Source organism: Phascolarctos cinereus, unplaced genomic scaffold (assembly GCF_003287225.1).
Source record: "Phascolarctos cinereus isolate Bilbo 61053 unplaced genomic scaffold, phaCin_HiC Scaffold_3;HRSCAF=262, whole genome shotgun sequence".
NCBI lineage: Eukaryota > Metazoa > Chordata > Mammalia > Diprotodontia > Phascolarctidae > Phascolarctos > Phascolarctos cinereus.
The window spans coordinates 134,814,048-134,832,885 of record NW_027555736.1 but is presented as its reverse complement, the minus strand read 5'-3'; the positions used below and the strand labels follow the sequence as shown (position 1 = coordinate 134,832,885).

Here is an 18,838-nt window from a genome sequence, read left to right as displayed (position 1 = left end):
GCCATACTAGTAAAAATATTTTTAGCACTCTTTAGATTTGATCGCATCCCTGACTTTAAACTGCTGTGTTGGTGCCAAAGGGAGTCAGTTTGGAGGTCAGATGTATAACTAGTATGTGAGGTGAAGAGGGAATTCACACTTTGATATGGAGGTTTCAGTTTCTTACATTTAATCACAGCCTTAGGTTTAGTGACAATAGATAGGTAATGGATATGATGCATAAATCTTTAGCAACACTTCTTTTGTTTAATGGAATTAATTCTATGCCTTCTGCCTTTGAGACTTCACCAAAGTGAGAAAATGGGTCACCCTGATTTTCCTTAGATAAATATTATGAATGCTTGATAAATTATGGAAGATATTTAAGCATATTGATATTTAAATTATGCAATATATTTCTGAAAAATAACAAAATGGAAAATTCAAAATTCTGTGAATGATTTGTTTAATGTCTTCTGGCTTCAACTGGTACCCATCAAGCATAAATTACTGTTGACTCAATTTTAAAATTTCACCTACCCTTCCTTTAAAACAGCATTGTATTGTGTATGCCCTGATCTACTGTGCATTTCTTTCTCTGTGGTTTATAAGTTATGGCAAGAATAAATAATTACTAATGAGTGACTGATTTTTCCCCAAAAATTTACTTCTGACTTTGACTTTATACACTGTATTTGCATTATAATACCATCCTTGAGAATTCCTATCTTGGAACTGGCTTTCAATGAGGTAGTTGCTAGTTCTTCAGTAACTAAACTCCTTTGAATGGGGACCACTACATTCCTACCATATTCAGAAATCCTATTCCCTACTGTTGTGGTGAAGTTTGAATGCAGTTTTCATGGAAAATATCTTTTTGTTGTTATATGAAGGTTGAGAGGCATCATTGTAAATTATCTCAAATCTCTAATTAGGCAGTTTACCTTGATAAAGGATAAAAGCAAACTCTTTTTATAGAATGATCAAGAACCACCAAGATGCTTCTTGATAGAAGCTGCCTCAACATAGCCCCGAAAAAAAGGAGAAATGTATCTGTTAACTAGTCAACAACATTATTATGATGCCATGGTGTAGAAAGCACTATAATTAGGTGTTGTGGGAAGTTATAAAGGAAGAAGGTGGATTTTTAAGGAACTTTCAAATTAATAAGAGAAAGAAGATAAACACAAGTGAAAACAAACTAGAATACAAATGGCAAATGTCCTCACACACTCAACCAATTGTAGAAGCTCAACAAAGAAAGGTAAACAAATGCTTAAGGATTGGTGAGCCATGGGGGTGACCTGAGCCAGGCGCTTTTCATCATGGAAGACTTTATGAAGGAGGTGAATCTTGATCTTTAAAAACTTGATTTTTTTTTAAATTCGGTGAATAAAGCCTTACTCTGTGTTGGTTAATAAGCCCTTATCAAACATCCTCAGGCTCCAAAGAGGATTTTTGTTTTTACTTGAGCTATCCAGTTTGGTTAAGTAGGCAGGCAAAATAATTCAGATAATCCATGAACTCTTCTCCTTTATATTGTACAGTGTAAACTCAAGCCTTACGCAGAATTTTCAAGACCTTTCTATGTGACCTTGTCTCTGCAGCCTTCCTTCTCTCTGCTCTTTGACCCCCACGTAATAGACATTTCATTTGTAGGTTAAAGAATTTCAGGGGATTATCCCTTGCATCTAGCTCCCTTCCTCCTTCATTCCCTCTCAAACCTCTGTCCCAGTTAAGATTGAGGAAAGAGGTCATTTTTAATCAGACACAGTCATTCCCTTAGCACTGTAAATGAGGGGATTCATGGGCAGGCCCAGAATATAGCTGTTTCTCATCTCTATCAACACTGCTGCAGCAGTGATGGTCTGTGATGCTGAAAAATGTAGACAAATGGCCAAAGAATGCATAGAATGAGCTCAGTAATCTAAGCAAATGTGTTTTCCAATCCACCCACGAACTGGAAACAATTGCACAATGAAACAGGGATTTGAATTAAAGGCATTTTCAAATGATAACACCACAAATTGGCTCAAAGTGATATTGAACAAGTAAAAGAATAAAATCTCTTGCAGTGGGTGAAAATAGAATCAATCCCAAAGCAATCTGAAACTGCATGAAAGTTAAGGGGGGGAAAGTCAAATAAATGATAAGCACTGAAATTTCAGGGAGAACTGAAGATAATATAAAATATCTACCTGTATCAACTAGAAACCTCGATGGCGAAGGCTGGGGGGAAGGAGTATAAGGCGGGGAACGGGAAGAATAACAACATATAGAGATTTCTCCAGGGACAGAGATGTTATGAAGAGAAAAAAGGTTTAGGATGGGAATTTGGGAAGGAACGAGCTCATGATGGAGAATTTGGAAAATCAACAGTGTTGAACCTTAAGGGAGAGAGAAAAAATATACATGTGCAGTACATCAGGATCTGGAAACTTTTAAAAGACGATGTAAAAAATAAGGACTTTGTTTTCCAAGGCAAAACGGCTCGTTATTGGCTGGAGAAAGTGGGACGTTTTTCTGTCCTCACATTCCCCTGGGAAATTTCTGCCTCCTTTCTGTGTCTGCATTAACTTCTCCCCTGACAGCTAAAAAGAATAGTTTACATTTATAGAGTGTTTTCCTTCCTAAAACTCAAAGGCCCCCATAATGGACTATTTAGCTTCTCTTCGTATCCCCTAGGAATCCTATGAGTCAGGTATGTACATATAAACCCCCAATAAGGGGTAGGGGAGGAAAAAGATCCTATCAAAACTGGCTTAAGGAATATGCCTGGTAGGCTGACAGCCTGCAGCTCTGTCAAACCAGAAGGAGAAGAGAATTCTGTGTCATCTACACAAAGTGGTATAGTCTAAGTGTTTTTAGGAGTTTAAAACTGGTGGTAATCCCCGCTGCACTCATATTGGAAGAAGTTTTCAGAGGACAGTTGATCTCTTCTTCGTTTTCATCACTCACAGTCTCAACAGTGTGAAATTTTGAGAGAGTCTTTCCAGGATACCGACAGTCATAAGAACAGCAGTATTTATTAAGCACCTGCTACATACAGCCCTGTGCTAAGCACTAGGAAGATACAAAGATAAGTTCAAGGACCTCATAGTCTAATAGGGGGACACTAACAGAGGTAGCTATAATCAAATACATTAGAATTACAAAACAGTACTCTTGTAGGGTTTGAGGGAGAAAATACTTGCTAATAGAAGAGATTGAGGAAGGCCTCATGGAGGAGGTAGCATTTAAATTGGGCTTTAAAGGATGGATATCACTCCATCTTTGCCAAGAAAACCCCAAATGGGGTCATGAAAAGTCAGACGTGACTGAAACAGCTCTCAAAGGATAATTTTTGAATGGAAGTCTGACTTACTCCTTCCAACTGGCTGATCCTTGAAACTGATTAAGAAAAACTCAATGCTATAGCTTTCTACATGGCTTTGTTGCCTGTGGGAAATTAATCAATACTGTAACAATGAATAGAATCTGAGAGTTGAAAGGGACCCAACCCATAACTGAACAGTTATTCCCTTTACATAATCTCTCCGAAGTTGCTATCCAATTACCTCTTTTCATTAGCTCATTCCATAGATGTGGTTGTTAAGAAGTTTTTCCTTGCATCATGCCAAATTTTGCCTCTTAGCAAACCACTACTCTTCCTCCTGGTTTAGCCTCTGGGGCCAAGGAGTACAAGCCTAGCTTTTCTTGTAATAACCCTTCAGATACTTGAAGACAGCTTATTATTGTGGGAGTTTGTTATCCTGGGTTCCTTGAGAGCTCAGGAAGAATCTCACCCACCAGAATGTCCAGATTGCCTGAGGTCAAGTAAAGAGAGTAGCCAAACTGAAAGGAAAAGACATTTATTAGTGTACTAAGAAAGACTGCTCTCTGATGGCAGCTTGAACTTTTTAGAATACAGATTGGAGTTTTTATAACTTTTTACTCTTTCTTGGAGTACACGGCCAATCAGCAGCATTCTGCCCCAGAAAAGAACTGGGGGATGTGTGCAAGCTTTGGGGGTCACAGTAGTTGTAAAGGTCGGGTTTGTTCTGTGGCAAAATGCATTTCTCTGTGGTTAGTCTTATCCGAATCCCCCACTTTGGCGGGAAATCTCTAAGACAGTAGAGTCATCCTTTTAAAATAGAATCATTCTTGTTCTTCCTGTTGGTGCCAATAAGGACAGAAATAAAGTACAAATCCAATAGCTCTGTTTCCTTAGCCTCAGAAGTGACTTTATCTGGAGGGAACATGCTTTCCCCAAAGTCACTGTACTCATATTCATCTTCTTCCACACTAACATGTCACCACTAAGTTTTTTAATCTCCAGAATCAATAGCACTAAGTTCCTTCGGCCAATTCTCAGTCTCCAGTCCTCTCACCATTCTGGTCACCTTATTCTGCAGCTTGTTAATGTCCTTCCTAAAATGTGGTACCTGGAAATGCACACAGTACCACCAATCTGATCTGACCCCCATCGCTACAATTATCTTCTTCATTCAAGACACCTTTTAGTGAAGCTCAAGATCAGCTTAGCTTTCTTGGCCACCATGTCCAATGTTCACTAGTATTGAGCTTGTAGTCCACTAAAACCCTCAGATCTTTCATCAAATCATGAAGTTCAAAGTTCAAAGAAGTCAGCACACCCAGCCCCTTACTCTATGCAAGAATACACCCAAACTGTCCCAAACAAATGAAAACCCATCCTATTTTTATAAGGCAATTTCATAACCTCCCTTGTTAAATCATTCCAGTGATTAACAACCTTCTCTGTTGGTAAAGCTTTCCTTCCATGGACACTCCTGCCTCTGCATGCCTTTGCCCATACTGTTTTCCCTGCCAGGAGATCTCACACTCCTCCCTGTTTCTCTGAATCTCCCCCTCTATCCTTCAAACTCCAGCTCAAGTCCCACCTTTTCTAGGAATGCTCTCTCCTTCTGAATTCCTATAGCACTTATTACCTATACCTTTTATATGTCCCACATATACATATATATATATATATATATATATATATATATACACACACACACACACACACACACACACACACACACACACACACACACATACACATATGTATATATTTATGTGTATATAGACAGAAATCTAGATAGATAGCAGCTAGGTGGCACAGTGGGTAGAGCACTGGACTCAGAATCATGAAAACTCATCTTCATGAGTTCAAACCCAGCCTCAGATACTTACTAGCTGTGTGACCCTGGGCAAGTCACTTAACCCTGTTTTCCTCAGTTACTCACATCTGTAAAATGAGCTGGAGAAGGAAATGGCAAGCCACTCCAGCGTCTTTGCCAAGAAAACCCTGATCGGGGTCACAAAGAGTCGGACATGACTGAAAAATGACTCAACAACAAATGTGCATATACATGCACGCATATTATATATGTGTCTATACATATATATACCTATATAATGCAAGTACACTATATATACATACATATTTATGTGTATATGTGTGTATAAACACATACACACACATATGTGTACAGTCCAGACTTATGATTTCCTTGGGAACTCAAGATGAAGAAAATGTTCTTTGACTTAGAATCTAAGAGAGTTTCCCAAGCCACTGAGACATTATATGACTTGCCCAAGCTCACACAGTATATATCAAGAGCAAAACTTGAACTCAGGTCTTTTATGACTCCTGGATCAGTACTGTATCTGCTATATCACATCTTACTTTTTCATCTGCTGCCTTTTATTGTTCATTCTGTGTGTTGGTCTGTAAGATCCTTGAGGGAAGGATCCAAATACTTCTTTTATATTCCTTGAAATTCTTTGGTGCCTTGGACATAGTAGGTGATTAGTATTTGGTGATTGTGGATTCACTCAACAAGATAATGCTTGAAGCTTTTACACTGTTTATGCTTATCAATAAAATGGAGATAATAATAGCACCTATCTTCCAGGATTTTTGTGAGGATCAAATGTTTAACCTGTGTAAAGCATTTTGCAAATCATAAATTGCTATATAAATGCTATTCATTATTATTATTCTCATCATGCTTTAAGTTTTCTGCTTTCTTCTGACAAAGCCAACTGATAACCCTGAACTTAAACACTTTTCACGTATTTGAATTGTGTTATTAAGTCAGTATCTCCTCCCCACCCCAACCCCAGCCTTCTGCTTTACAGGTTAAATAATTCTTGATCCTTTATTGTTCCTCATAGTTTTTTAATTTCATAATTATTTTGATCACATTCCCATGAAACCCTGTCCAGAGTATTCTGATCCCTCTTAAACTGGGTCCCAGAATAAAACAAAGGACTCTAGCTGAGGTCCAGCTGAGACAATGAGAGGGTTACCTCCTGTTTTAAGAGGATAAAATTTTGAGCCAGAAGGCACCTTCAAGATTGTCTAATTAGAAATCTCTTGTTTTACTGAGGTTGAACTGGAGCATGATCTTGGGTTCACAGATTCAGAGCTAGGAGAAGTTATGGAGTCAACTCCATGATTTTACAGATGAGAAAACTCTGGCCTAGAGAGGTTAAGTAATTAGGTAGCAAGTACCAGAGCTGGGATTCGAACCCTGGCTCCCTGATTCCAAATGCAGCCCACTTTATACTGAATTATGTTGCTTCCCTGTACTTTTTGCTTTTTAATGTTGAAGTCATTTATTTAAGGTCTCATGGACAGGAAGGTAGCAGAGACAAAATTTGACCCCAAAATGTGACCTCCAAGCTCCAAATCCAGTCTTCTTTTTATAACACCTTTGTAAAAGTTTCTATTCTTAATAGTTTTGCCTTTTAATGTAAACATTGAGTTATAATGGTGCAACAGTTTCTTTGTATAGACAGAAGAGACCAGATTGGTCGTCTTCTCATCACCTTCGGCCTTTCGTGTCAGGGTTGGGCATTCTTCATGAAGTTATTTCATTGAAGGAAATCATCTCTATGAATGAAAGAAAACACTTATTTCTTTAAGGTGTGTGTCATCCAGAGTGTGGCGACAAAGGGTGTGATGGACCAAAAGCTGACCAGTGCTTGAACTGTATCCATTATAGTCTTGGAAGCATCAAAACTGGCAGGTAATGAATGAGAAATGCCTTTTTTATTTTTCGGGTTCAGCACTATAAAATCAAACATCATTTTAACAAGTTTGTTTGGGCTTTTTTTTTAAACCAACCATACACCTAAGAAGATGGTCAGTTCTACTGGTGTCCAACTTTGCATACTCCCTACAGTAGATCCTGAATAGTACTCACTCTGGTGTTCAAGTACTGGGTTCAAATCCTATCTGTGACACTGAACCTTGTTCTATGACCTTGGGTAAGTCATTTAATCTCCCTAGTTCTCAGTGTCTTCATTTATAAAATGTGGGATTGGTCTAGATGACCTCTGAGGTCCCTTCCAGCTTGAGATTTAAGATCCTGTAACCTCCCTTCAAAATCATCTTGAATCTTGGGGCAGCTAGGTAGCGCAGTGCATAGAGCTCTGGCCTTGGAGTCAGGAGGACCTGAGTTCAAATGTGGCTTCAGACATTTTACCCTGACTAGCTGTGTGACCCTGGGCAAGTCACTTGACGTCGATTGCCTCACCAAAAATAAAATAAAATAAAATAAAATAAAAACAAAATAATCGTGAATCATGATAATCAAAATCATCATGAACAAATGTCCAGTAACTTGCTGGGCTTTCCACAGGGTCTAGTTCAGTAACATCTCTCCAAAATGCCCCCCAAGAAATAGTGCCACACCCTAAAAGCTTGTCGTTTTGTTTTCCTTAAGTAATAAGAGGGAAGGCTGAATTACATTTGGAAAATACCTAGGCTGAAGGTGACAGATATGGAGTGAGAATAAGGTTTAATATTCTCTTGGTCTTAACTAGCCTACTATCCACAAAATGGAAATTAACCTGGGGCTAACTGCTTTGGGAATGTGTATGAGTGGAATTTAAAAACCAAAGTTATCACAAAACAATAGATTTAGAGCTGTGACCAGAGATCTCAAACACACAACCCATAAAACCCTAGTGTGGCCAGAACCAGATTAAAATGTAATTGGGAAATAGTTAACAAAATAAATAAAAATACAAGATAACATAATGTTCATTTTTTAAGGAGATACGTAGCCTCCAGGGTTCCATTTCTATTTGAGTTTGATACCACTGATGTAGACACAGGATCCTAGATCTATAGGACCTTAGAGGTCAGCTAGTTTAAGTCCTTTATTTTACAGAAAAGGAAAAACATACCTAAGGAGGTTAAGGACTTGCCCAATGGTCCCCACAGGTAGTAAACAAATTCAAGCCCAGGTCATCTGCCCTGAAGTCCAGTACTCTACAGTGCAGCATCCTGTCTGTATAAACTGGAAAATAAGTACTTATTTGAAGAATTAGAGCCTATATTCTTTTTTTTCTGAGTTCTAGTTTCAGAAATTAAATTTATACTTAAAAAATTTTTTATCTTTTACTATACTTGCTATGCTAGTGGAAAAACAGCCACCATGTAAAAGTTCACTTGTGTCCTCATAGCTCAGGTAGCCATGGGCAGGATTCTTTCCCCTAGCAGTTTGAAGGTTGGTAAATGTGAGCTGTGGACCACAGACAGGCGCTTTTTATTGTCCTCTAGAATATACACTACACTTATTCTAATTACCAAGGGTTCTGTTAGTTTCTCCCTATTTCAGTGTCTTTCCTTCTCTCTTCTGTTTTCCTTCCTCTGGTTACACATTCTGTCCTGCTCTTTCCTCCTATGCATCCTCACTAGGAGCAGTGTACCACTAAGGGTGCTGACCTATCCTAGTCTCTTTACTACCGACCATCCCATCCCCTCTCCTCACTGGCTTCCACAATTGGTCTTACTCAAGTCATTTGTTGACCTAATATGGGCAGCTGTCTGTGGTTGGTAGGCAAGACAGTCAGAACTCTAATAACAGGGTGCATCTTCTCCAAGCAAAACACCCCTGAAATAAAACTACAGTGTTTCCTTCCATTTAGTGGATTCAGGGAATAGGAAATGGAAAATTTTTCCCTATTGTAAGAATTGTCTTTATTGACCTGTACAAGCAACAACCTCCAGTTAATTAAGAAAAAAGTCACCAAGAACTTCTACTTGGATTTTTTAAAATCTGTCTTCCAACTGTGCTTTGCCAATGTAACCACAATTTGTGTTTCAAAATTCATTCATGGGCATCTAATTTCCAAAAGATTATACTAGCACCTGATTGATGCTATTGAGTTTTTACAAAAACACATAATTCCCTTTCCTTAAAATAGAATTTCCTGTTTCTGTATATACCCCAGTGTGCCAGTGTTAAACGTATGAAATGCCTTTGTTGTGCTATACCCAGTACTGTTGGGGTACTTATTGGGTCTTCCTCTTTCCCAGGAAATGTGTGAACATTTGCCCCTTGGGATACTTTGGTGATTCTATATCAAAGAGGTGTCGAAGGTGTAGTAGGGGATGTGAGACCTGCATGGGCAGGAATCAGAATCAGTGCCTGTCCTGCCGACGTGGCTTTTACTACCATCAAGAACTAAACGCTTGTGTGACTCTGTGCCCAGTTGGCTTTTATGCGGATGAAAGTAAGTGTGATCATCTTTAAGTTTATAGAAGACATGATTGTCCACAGGGGGTTAAATATGCTCAGCTGACTTTCAACTATTGATTATCAGCCATCCCTGGGTCTTCCAAGCCCCTTGCTAACTTCTCACTATTCACCCTCAGAAAGAAGGGAGAGGTTGTGAAACTCAAATTAGTCAAGTGTTACTTGCTAACAGTTCCTATAAAGATGTACCCAGGAAAAGAGGTTTGAACTAAAACTAAAATGAGGTTTTTATGTAATCCATAGAATTAATATGTGCTAAGCTAATAGCCATCAGTGAAAGACAAATTAGTAGATTAGGAATGAATGGAAAAAACAGTTATTTAAGTTCTTACTAAGTGCTAGGTATTATGCCATGTACTGGGAATACAAATACGTTTTTCCCTTTTTGAAAGGGAAAAATCAAGCCTTACAGTATGAAAATTTTAATTTGTCCTAACTTAAATGGTATAGGAAGGAAAGGAAATAACCATTTTTATAGCAACTACTATGTGCCAGGCACTGTGTTAAGCACTTTACAAATATTATCTCATTTGATTATTACAACAGCCTTGAGAAATAGATGCTGTTATTATTCACATTTTACAGTTGGGGGAAACTGAGGCAAATAGTGGTTAAGCGACTTGCCCAGGGTCACACGGCTGTGTCTGAGGCTGCATTCGAACTTAGGTCTTCCTAACTTTATCCATTGTGCCCCCTAGCTGCCTAAAGGACTTGGCAGTAAGCTCCTTGACCTCACCTCTATTTAGCTTTTTATATGGTCTTGGGTTATTCTATCATGGGGTCCTAAATTTAGAGCTGGTAGGGATCTGAGTATCCAGTCCCCTCATTTTACAGATAAGAAAATTGAGACACAGAGAGGTTAAATTATTTGCCCAGGATCACACAGCTAATAAGTATCTAAGGTGAGATTAAAACCTAAGTTTTCCTGACTTCGAATCCATTGGAGTATGCTCTCCACTGCCCTGCCCTTTCATTTTATTAACTTATTGCCTATTTCTGGAAGTCGCTAATTTATGAATAGTTTTCCCATTACAGCTTTGAAACTTTGGAAGATTTTGTTGTTGTTTTTAGACACTGTTGTTTGTGCAGACTTCATTTACATTCTTTTCTACCATTTCTTTCCTTCTCCATCTACTCTTCTGCCCCCAAATCTCTTACCCTCTTCTCTGTTTTCTTCTTTTATACAGGTCAGAAATATTGCTTTAAATGCCATCCAAACTGTAAGAAGTGTGCTGATGAACCAGAAAAATGTACCATATGCAAAGAAGGATTCAGGTAAAATACAGGCTTTGAGGATACAGAAACTGGTCTCAAACCTGAGGATTTCAGTGGTTTTCACTATTTTTAGTTTCTATCATTTTATTTCTCATGTTTATTCATTAGTTCCTGAAGTTATGATTCCAGCAACCCCAAACTATTTCAGTGTAAGAATTTTTGGTCCATTTAAATTCATGGTTTCATTATGGGATTGTTGTGGGGATTTTTAAGAATAGGAGTTAAATGAAATGAGCTAAAACAATGGAATTTTTTAATGAATTTGGGGAATTAGTAAAATTAGTTCCATATCATAGCATAATATAGTGCTTGGTGATGAAAGAGGGGAGAAGTAGTCAGGAAGCCCAAGCTCCAACTCTTCTGAGTGATTTCATTTCCTCCCACCATCACTCCTCCCTCCTGAGCAAACCACTTCAGAGCTTCAAATCCTTCTCTTCCTTTCTCTATACCTTCTCTCTCTGTCTTTCTCGTGTCTCTCTCTCTCTCTTTTCTTGTGTTCTCCATTCCCAAATTTCCTCATCCTTTCCAAAGGGGTGAGGATAATCAGAATTTAAGTGGGAGGGAAAGTGTCCCAGTTTCTTTTTCTTTCCCCAGTATCAAACGTAGCTTCATAAAGAAATGATTGTATACAAAGTGTCTTTAAAATTACACTAAAAACCATTAGTCATTTTGTTTTACTTGAAATAACCTTCCAAAGACTTGCTTAGCTAACTAATATACGTATTCATTATTTGTTTGTTCCTCAAAAAAAAAAAAACTCAAGGCATTATACTAAGACTTTTTTTAAAAATTTAACAGTAATTTCTGTGGCAAATGTTCCAATTATAAAAATATTAACTATAAATGAAATTACTAAAAATACTTGGAAGCAGTATCGTCCCTATTGAAAGGATTGGGCAATCATCTAGGTAGTATGATTTGGGGAGCAATGGTAAATTTTGGTATCCCTACACTCGAAATATCTCCCCACCTACATGTCAGGATGCCTAAAATTCTGCCATCAGGAATTCATTGCTTCTCCAAGTGGTCCTTTTTTTTTTTAATGGAGTTATTACTTCTAGGAAATAACAGGTTTCATTACTAACATTTTAGATGTGAATTAGTTTATTCTATTACTTTTCTCCTAACAGAACAAACTCTGTTGGTGGTGGGCAGGGATACCCAGCAGCCCTGGATATCTTGGGAGGAAAATAGGGAAGAAAAAGTGAAAGGACATAAAAAGTAGGGGAAAAGGCAATGGGGGTACCAAAGATAAACTTCATATACTTCATAATTTGAAAGGCCTAATCCTACTAGGAAAAGTCCATAGGATTTAGAGCAATAATCTAGTTCTGTAGGGAAACTGAGGGTTTAAGTGTTTAGCCCAAGGTCACACAGGAAATAACTAATAGAGCTAGTATTTAAGCCTCCAACCTCAGACTCCAAATCTGGTGCTTTTTCCACTGTACCAGACAAGCTCCATAGTAGGGATTCCTAAGATAGGGAGGAGTGTGTGTGTGTGTGTGTGTGTGTGTGTGTGTGTGTAGTGGACCCCTTGGGGAGTCTGAGGAAACTTCCCTCTTTTCTGAATAATGGCTTAAAATCCATAAGATAAAATACAAAGGATTACAAAGGAAACTAAAGGTTATTGAAAATAAAGATGTAATTTTTTCCTCATCCCCTGAACTCTATCCACAGACCCCTTGGGGTCCATGGACCTGAGGGTAAAAACTCCTGCTTTATATCATTCATCTAACTGTGGCAAAGTCAGACAATAAGGATGAACAGAGAAGAAAGAAAAAACAAAACAGAGAGAGGGGAAAGGGAGGTGATAGAAAAAAAATAAGGAAAAAAATTGGCTGATTCAGCTAGAAAAAGCAAATAATCCAAGGATTTGATTGTGTTCTATCTGCCCTAAACCCATGGCCAAGAAGCTCTCCAGAGAGCAACAGTGTCTTGAGGTCTCTCACTGTATGAAGCCTATCTCCTAAATTGGTAACTGAAGAAGGCAGAGTGGCTTCTGAAATACATAAATCGATCCTGCCAATTTCTTAACACTGCTCTGTTAGGAGAAATGCTGAAATGACTGGGAGCATCCTGGTGACCTTGTATCCAGTTCTGAAGGTTTATTTGAGAAAGGTTAAGTTAGATGTTCAATTTCTTGCATTTTGTAATAGGAAGAAAGTAGCCTCTTTAACAATAGCTACTTTCCAAAAAAAAAAAAAAGAAAAGAAAAGAAAAGGAAGAAAAAGAAACAGCAGTGCTGGAGATGACAGACTTTTCAGAAAGAAAAGTAAAAATTGAAAACATTGTCAGCTATAATCCACAGAAAGCTGTCTTTTATTGTACAATATCCTTTTTAAGCTGTGTCTTCAAATCATCCCTGTCATGTTAAAGCAGTTAGAGACCCAGCAGTAGCTGCTTCCCCTAGACTGTCTGGCTCTTCAGGAGACTAAATTGTAAGAAATGTTACATGTGGGAATGTTAGTTATTAAAGGCATGATTTAACTGCCAGTCACAATGACCTCATGCTATGACAAGGAAAAGACCTCTGTGTTCTTGCTTAAAACACTTGCCATCACTGGCACACAAACATGTTGTTGAAGAGTAGCTTTTTAATCCGAAGAAGTCACAAAAACTCCTTTGATGTTAAATGCAAGTGCTTATACTTGACATATTCCAGAGCAATATCTTTACATGTTCAGCTACAACAGTTAGCAGTAGCACAATAATCCTGGGCATTGAAACATCAGGGTAAACATTTATGTCAGGATTGTAAATCACATGCCAGAATAATAAAGATATTAACAAAATTGTGTGAAAATTAGGACTCTGTCAATGAATTTACCTAACTGAGTCCACAGAACCATAATTCAGTCATAGGATCATGATTCCTATAGTGTCACTCCTTGGGAGAGAGACATTTGGGGACAAAACATTTTAAAAGAAATTATGCTTAGATCTTTGTCTTCAGACAACATGACTGGAAGTAATGGGACTTTTCAAGTGGACTTTCACTGGACGTTCAATAAATATTTATTAAGTACTTACCAAGAGCAGGGGAGGTGTGTGCTAGGGGAGGTACAAGAGGTCAATGTGAGAGTCCTGCCCTTGTAGAATTTGCAGTATAGTAGAGGGAAAAGATACCTATGAAGATATACACTATTGGGGGAGAGGGGTTATGCATCAGAGCTGTAATTTCATCAGTGTAGGGATCTGTTATTGCAGAAAATCCTGGAACCAATGCAAATCAGCAACTCCTAGGATTAGAAAGTTCCCTGGGGTGCTGAGAAGTGACTTGCTCACAGTCACACAACTAGAATTTGTCAAAGGCAGGACTTGAATCCAGATCTCCCAGACACCAAAGCCAGCCCTCTATTTATTATACCATATTGCCTCCCATTGTACAATATTACGTCAAAAATATATCAAAGTACCAAACAAAATAGCATGTGAAACCAAGCATCTGGAAGAGAAAATTGTTACCAAATGGGGAAATCAGGAGGGGCTTCTCAAAGGAGGTGGCATTTGAGTTGGATATCAGAGGAATTCAGCAAGTGAAGAGAATTGAGGTGGGGAGAACATAGCTGGCATTAAGAACAATTTCAGCAGAAGCATAGATAGGAAAATATTGGTTGTGTGTACAGGGCAGAGTAGTCTAATTTGGCTTGGATTGTAGCAACATAGAGCTGAAAAGGTGGGGCGGCACCCAATGGTACAGCAGAGGAGTTTCATAACCAGATTTATGAATTATTCTGGCTGTAATAATGAAGGATGGAACTGGAGAGGGCAGTGTTAGGAAGCTATCACAATAGTCTAAATGGGCGGTAATGAGAGCTTCTGAGAGGGTGGTGGCAGTGGGAATAGGTAGTGGGAAACACGCAAGAGATGTTGCCACGGCTTAGTAACTGAGTGGATTCCAGATAAAGGAGAAAAGGAGGAGTGAAAGATATGCCCTGGGTTTTGAACATGGGGGATTGGTTGAAGAATGCTGGAACTGACTGGGGAAAAAAAAACAAAACAGTAAAGGATGCACAGGTTGATTTAGGGCATGATGAGTTTGAGGTATGGTGGGAAGGGAGGATACCCAGAGACATGCCTTATCTGGAGCTTTAAGATGGAAGTCAGCACTACAGGTACAGACTTGAGACCATCTGCATAGAGGTGATCATTGAAGCCATGAGGGTTAATGAAATTTCCAAGGAAGAGAATAAAGAAGGAAAAGAGAAGGGCCTTGAGAACAGAGCACAGGAAAATACCTGCCTAAAGGAGTTAGGAAGAGGTCCAGGGACTAGTAAAGAAGATGGGAGAATTAGAGAGGAGAAACACCTCAGAGTGTGGTGTCTCTGAAAGAGAGGAGGGATGAGAACGTTTCTAGGAGGAAGTAATGTTAGTAACAGCAGCAGAATGTGGACTAAATAAAGGCCATGGGATTACACTATTGGCAAGTCATTAGTGACCTTTGAGCATGCAGTTTCAATAAAGGAGGTGGCCTAATTGCAAGGGCTTGAGGACAGAGTGGGTGCTGAGAGGTGGGGAACCTGTGGCCCTCTAGGTCCTCAAGTATGGAAAGGATTCAGTCAAAGGGCCACACTTGAGGACCTAGAGGACCACATGTGGCTTTGAGGCCACAGGTTCCCCACCCCTGGGATACATTAGGATAGACTTTTTTTCAAAAAGCTTCCCAGAAAAGGAAAACGAATCAACAAGTGAGAACTTATTAAGTGCTTACTCTGTGCCTAAAGAAGCAGCTGGGTGGCTCAGTGGATAAAGCGTTGGGCCTGGAGTCAGGAAGACCTGAGTTCAAATTTAGCCTCAAACGTGTACTAGCTGTGTGACATTAGGCAAGTCACTTTACCTCTGCCTTAATCCACTGGAAAAGGAAATGGCAAACCACACCAGTATCTTCTCCAAGAAAACCTCATGAACAGCCTGGTCCACAGGGTCATGAAGAGTCAGATGTGACTGAATACCTGAATGACAACTATGCCTAAGGGCTAGAGATACAACTACAAAAGCAAAGGCAATTCCTGTCCTCAAAGTACTTCATTCTACCAGAGGAAGAGAGATGAGACCTTAAAAAGATGGTCTTAAGAAGTCAAGTGAAGACATGTTTTTTATCCCAAGGAAACAGCTGTGTGTATTTTTATGTGCATTTTGGGCAGATGGGAATGAGTTAGTAAAGGAGAAGTTGAGATATATTTGTGGGGAGGGGAAGAAAGGAGAAGACAGGCAATGACTGATTGTTACAGCAAGGCCCAGGAAGAGGTAGGAGGATATAACATGAAGGGTAGGGGTTTAAAGGTGTTAGCCTTAACAAAAAGTATAAATGAATACCTCCTCTTATTCAGTGACCAATGGGAAGGAGCAGAAAATGGGGGATGAAATCATGTTTTTGAATATTCATGAGTTGGCATAATGAATATTAAGGCTTTCTAGCCTAGCAACTTTTCATGTTGTAGTTTCATCAGTATATTGCAATAGAGCTAAAGGACAACAGTAAATAGTGCCTAGGTCAATGACAGGTACTCTCTGGATATTTAAGTGTTTGGTGGTAATTTGTTATGCTATTAGGGTCTTGAAAAATATGTACTTACAGAACTACAATCTTACCTTATTAGAATATTAACATTTACAAAGTAAAAAATATCCATTTATGAAAGAAAGATCTTTAGCTATCCTTTATCCTAGTAGATTGTAATAGAGTTTGGTGCCCCATGGTTTTTTAACAGGCTCTGAGTATTCAGGAGAAATTCACAATGAAAAAATCATTGACTATCTTTGAAGTCTTTCCAACAAATTTTTTAATTAATATTTTTTCCAATTACATGTAAAAAAATTTCTAACATTCTTATTTTTTTTAATTTTGAGTTCCAAATTCTCTCCTCCCTCCCATCCCTTCCCGCTCCCTAAAATGGCAAGCAATTTGATATAGGCTATACATGTGCAGTCATGCAAAACATATTTCTACATTAGTCATGTTAACCACTAATTTTTTAAGAATCCCAGTCCCATTTTTTTTAGCTGCTAGAAATCTTCAAGGTCTTTAGTTGTTCTGACTTTTTGTCTATTGTGTTGATGGCCACAAAAGATGACAAATCCAGCCCAAAAGGTCTAAGGTACAGGAGAGGATTAAGGGATGCTAAAAACAGATCTTAGTTTGTCATAGCCTTCCATTCAATTCTGCAAACACTGAATAGGGAAGCAAATGTCTTCTGAGGGAGGTGTAAGCTCCTTGAGGGCTTTCAGGAAGTCAACAAGCATCTATTTATTAAGTGCTTATTCTAGGCTTGGCATAATGCTAAGCTCAGAGAATACAAAGAGCAGAGCAGTCCCTTCTCTTGAGGAGCTCACATTCTAATGGGGGAAATAACATGCAAACAAGTAAGGACGTACATGGTATGTACAGAGTACATGAAGGGTAATCTGAAAAGAGAAGGCCCTAACAGCTGGGGGACCAGGGAAGGCCTCTTACATAAGGTGGCTTTTGAAGGATGCCAGGGCTGCCAAGAGACAGAGGTGAGGGAGAGTACTCCAGGTATGGAGGACAGCCCAGGCGAAAACATGAAGGTGGAAGACAGTGAGTTTGAGGAACTCCAAGTCAGACATTGTCACTTGATGATAGAATTCTCCTCTATGAAGAGTAAAATATAAGAATACTGGAAAGATAGGAAGTATCCAGGTTATGAAGGGCTTTAAATGCCTTCATTCATGTTTTATCCTGGAGGTAATAGGGAATCACTGGAGCATATTGAGAAGGGTGACAGGGTCAAACCTATACTTTAGAAAAATAACCTCAGCAGCTGAATGGAGCATGGATTGGAGTGGAGATAAACTTGAAGCAGGGGGACCAGTTAAAAAAGTATTGCAATAGCCTGGTGAAAAGTGGTGAGTAGGAGTAGAGAGGAGACATATATTGGGGATGTTGGAAAGGAAAAAAAAAGTAGATTTGGCAATGGACTGGATACGTAGGGTTAGTAAGAATGACACCAAGATTTTGAGTCTGAGTAACTAAGAGGAAGGTGGTGCTCTCAATGTTCCTATTGGATTTCAGAAGAAGGCAACATTATTTCTGGCTGGAAAGAACAATAAAAGCTTCAGGGATTGGGTAGTACCTATTCCCTTAACTAAGAAGAATGAGAATTTATGTACGCATTCAGTGCAATCTAGGTATCAGGAACAGAGTGAGCAAAGGTCTAGAAAGCTTGGAGGAATGGTAAATAACCCAGTTTGGCTACAGCAGGGGTGGAGAACCTACAGCCTCGAGGCCACATGTAGCCTTCTGGCTGCTCAGATGCAGCCTTTTGACTGAGTCCAAGTTTTATATCTTTTATTAGAACAAACCCTTTTATTAAGGGGATTTGTTCTGTGAAGTTTGGATTTAGTCAAAGGGCCGCACTTGAAGACCTAGAGGGCCACATGTGGACTTGAGGCTGAAGGTTCCCCACCCCTGGCTAGAGCACAGAGCATGGTGTGAAATGAGGATAGCCTGGGGTGGAGTGGGGTGGGAGTGAAGATGGTTCAAGTAAAGTCCATAGGAATTCTATTTTATGGAGGTTTTTAAGCAAATTTCATTTACATTAAGGTACAATCATGAACTTAAGTAAATTATTGAAGATTTCAGAAATCAGCACATAAAATAACTAGAGCATCACAGGATCATGAAATCACAGAACATCAGAATTGTGAGGCTCCTCAAGGGCCCTCAATCTGCCTGAAAAAGAACCCTCTCTACATCATACCTGACAAATGGACATGCAGTCTCTACTTGAAGACTTCTATTCTCTGTAATTTATCATTACCAAGACAAGTTGAATGAACACTCTGTCACAAGTTAACACTGGTTAAGGAGAGAAAGGGAAGTCGTTTCTAACCTGAAGTGGTCTCCAATCTGAAGACAACCTAGGGGACTAGGAACTGTGTTTTTTTAAGGATAGCTATGAAATGGTCCCAGTAGTCAGAGACAATTTGAAGACTGGAAGAGCCCTCACGTGACAGCTAATCCAACCTGTAACTGAATACACCCAACAACATCCCTAACAGGT

At 39.0% G+C, this 18,838-nt stretch overlaps 1 protein-coding gene across 5 annotated transcripts in view; it reads left to right on the top strand.

Moving 5' to 3' along the window:
• PCSK6 (proprotein convertase subtilisin/kexin type 6) overlaps nt 1–18,838 on the top strand; it is a 248,155-nt gene that overhangs the window by 202,266 nt on the left and 27,051 nt on the right. For 3 of the 5 annotated variants that reach the window (XM_078151174.1, XM_078151173.1, XM_020963629.2), the window contains 3 exons: nt 6,917–7,019; nt 9,320–9,516; nt 10,727–10,814. In XM_078151174.1, the coding sequence (XP_078007300.1) occupies nt 6,917–7,019; nt 9,320–9,516; nt 10,727–10,814 (388 nt within the window). Of the gene's footprint in view, nt 1–6,916; nt 7,020–9,319; nt 9,517–10,726; nt 10,815–15,606; nt 15,617–18,838 lie in introns of all 5 variants that reach the window. The other 2 variants (XM_020963650.2, XM_020963644.2) reach the window with 1 other exon arrangement.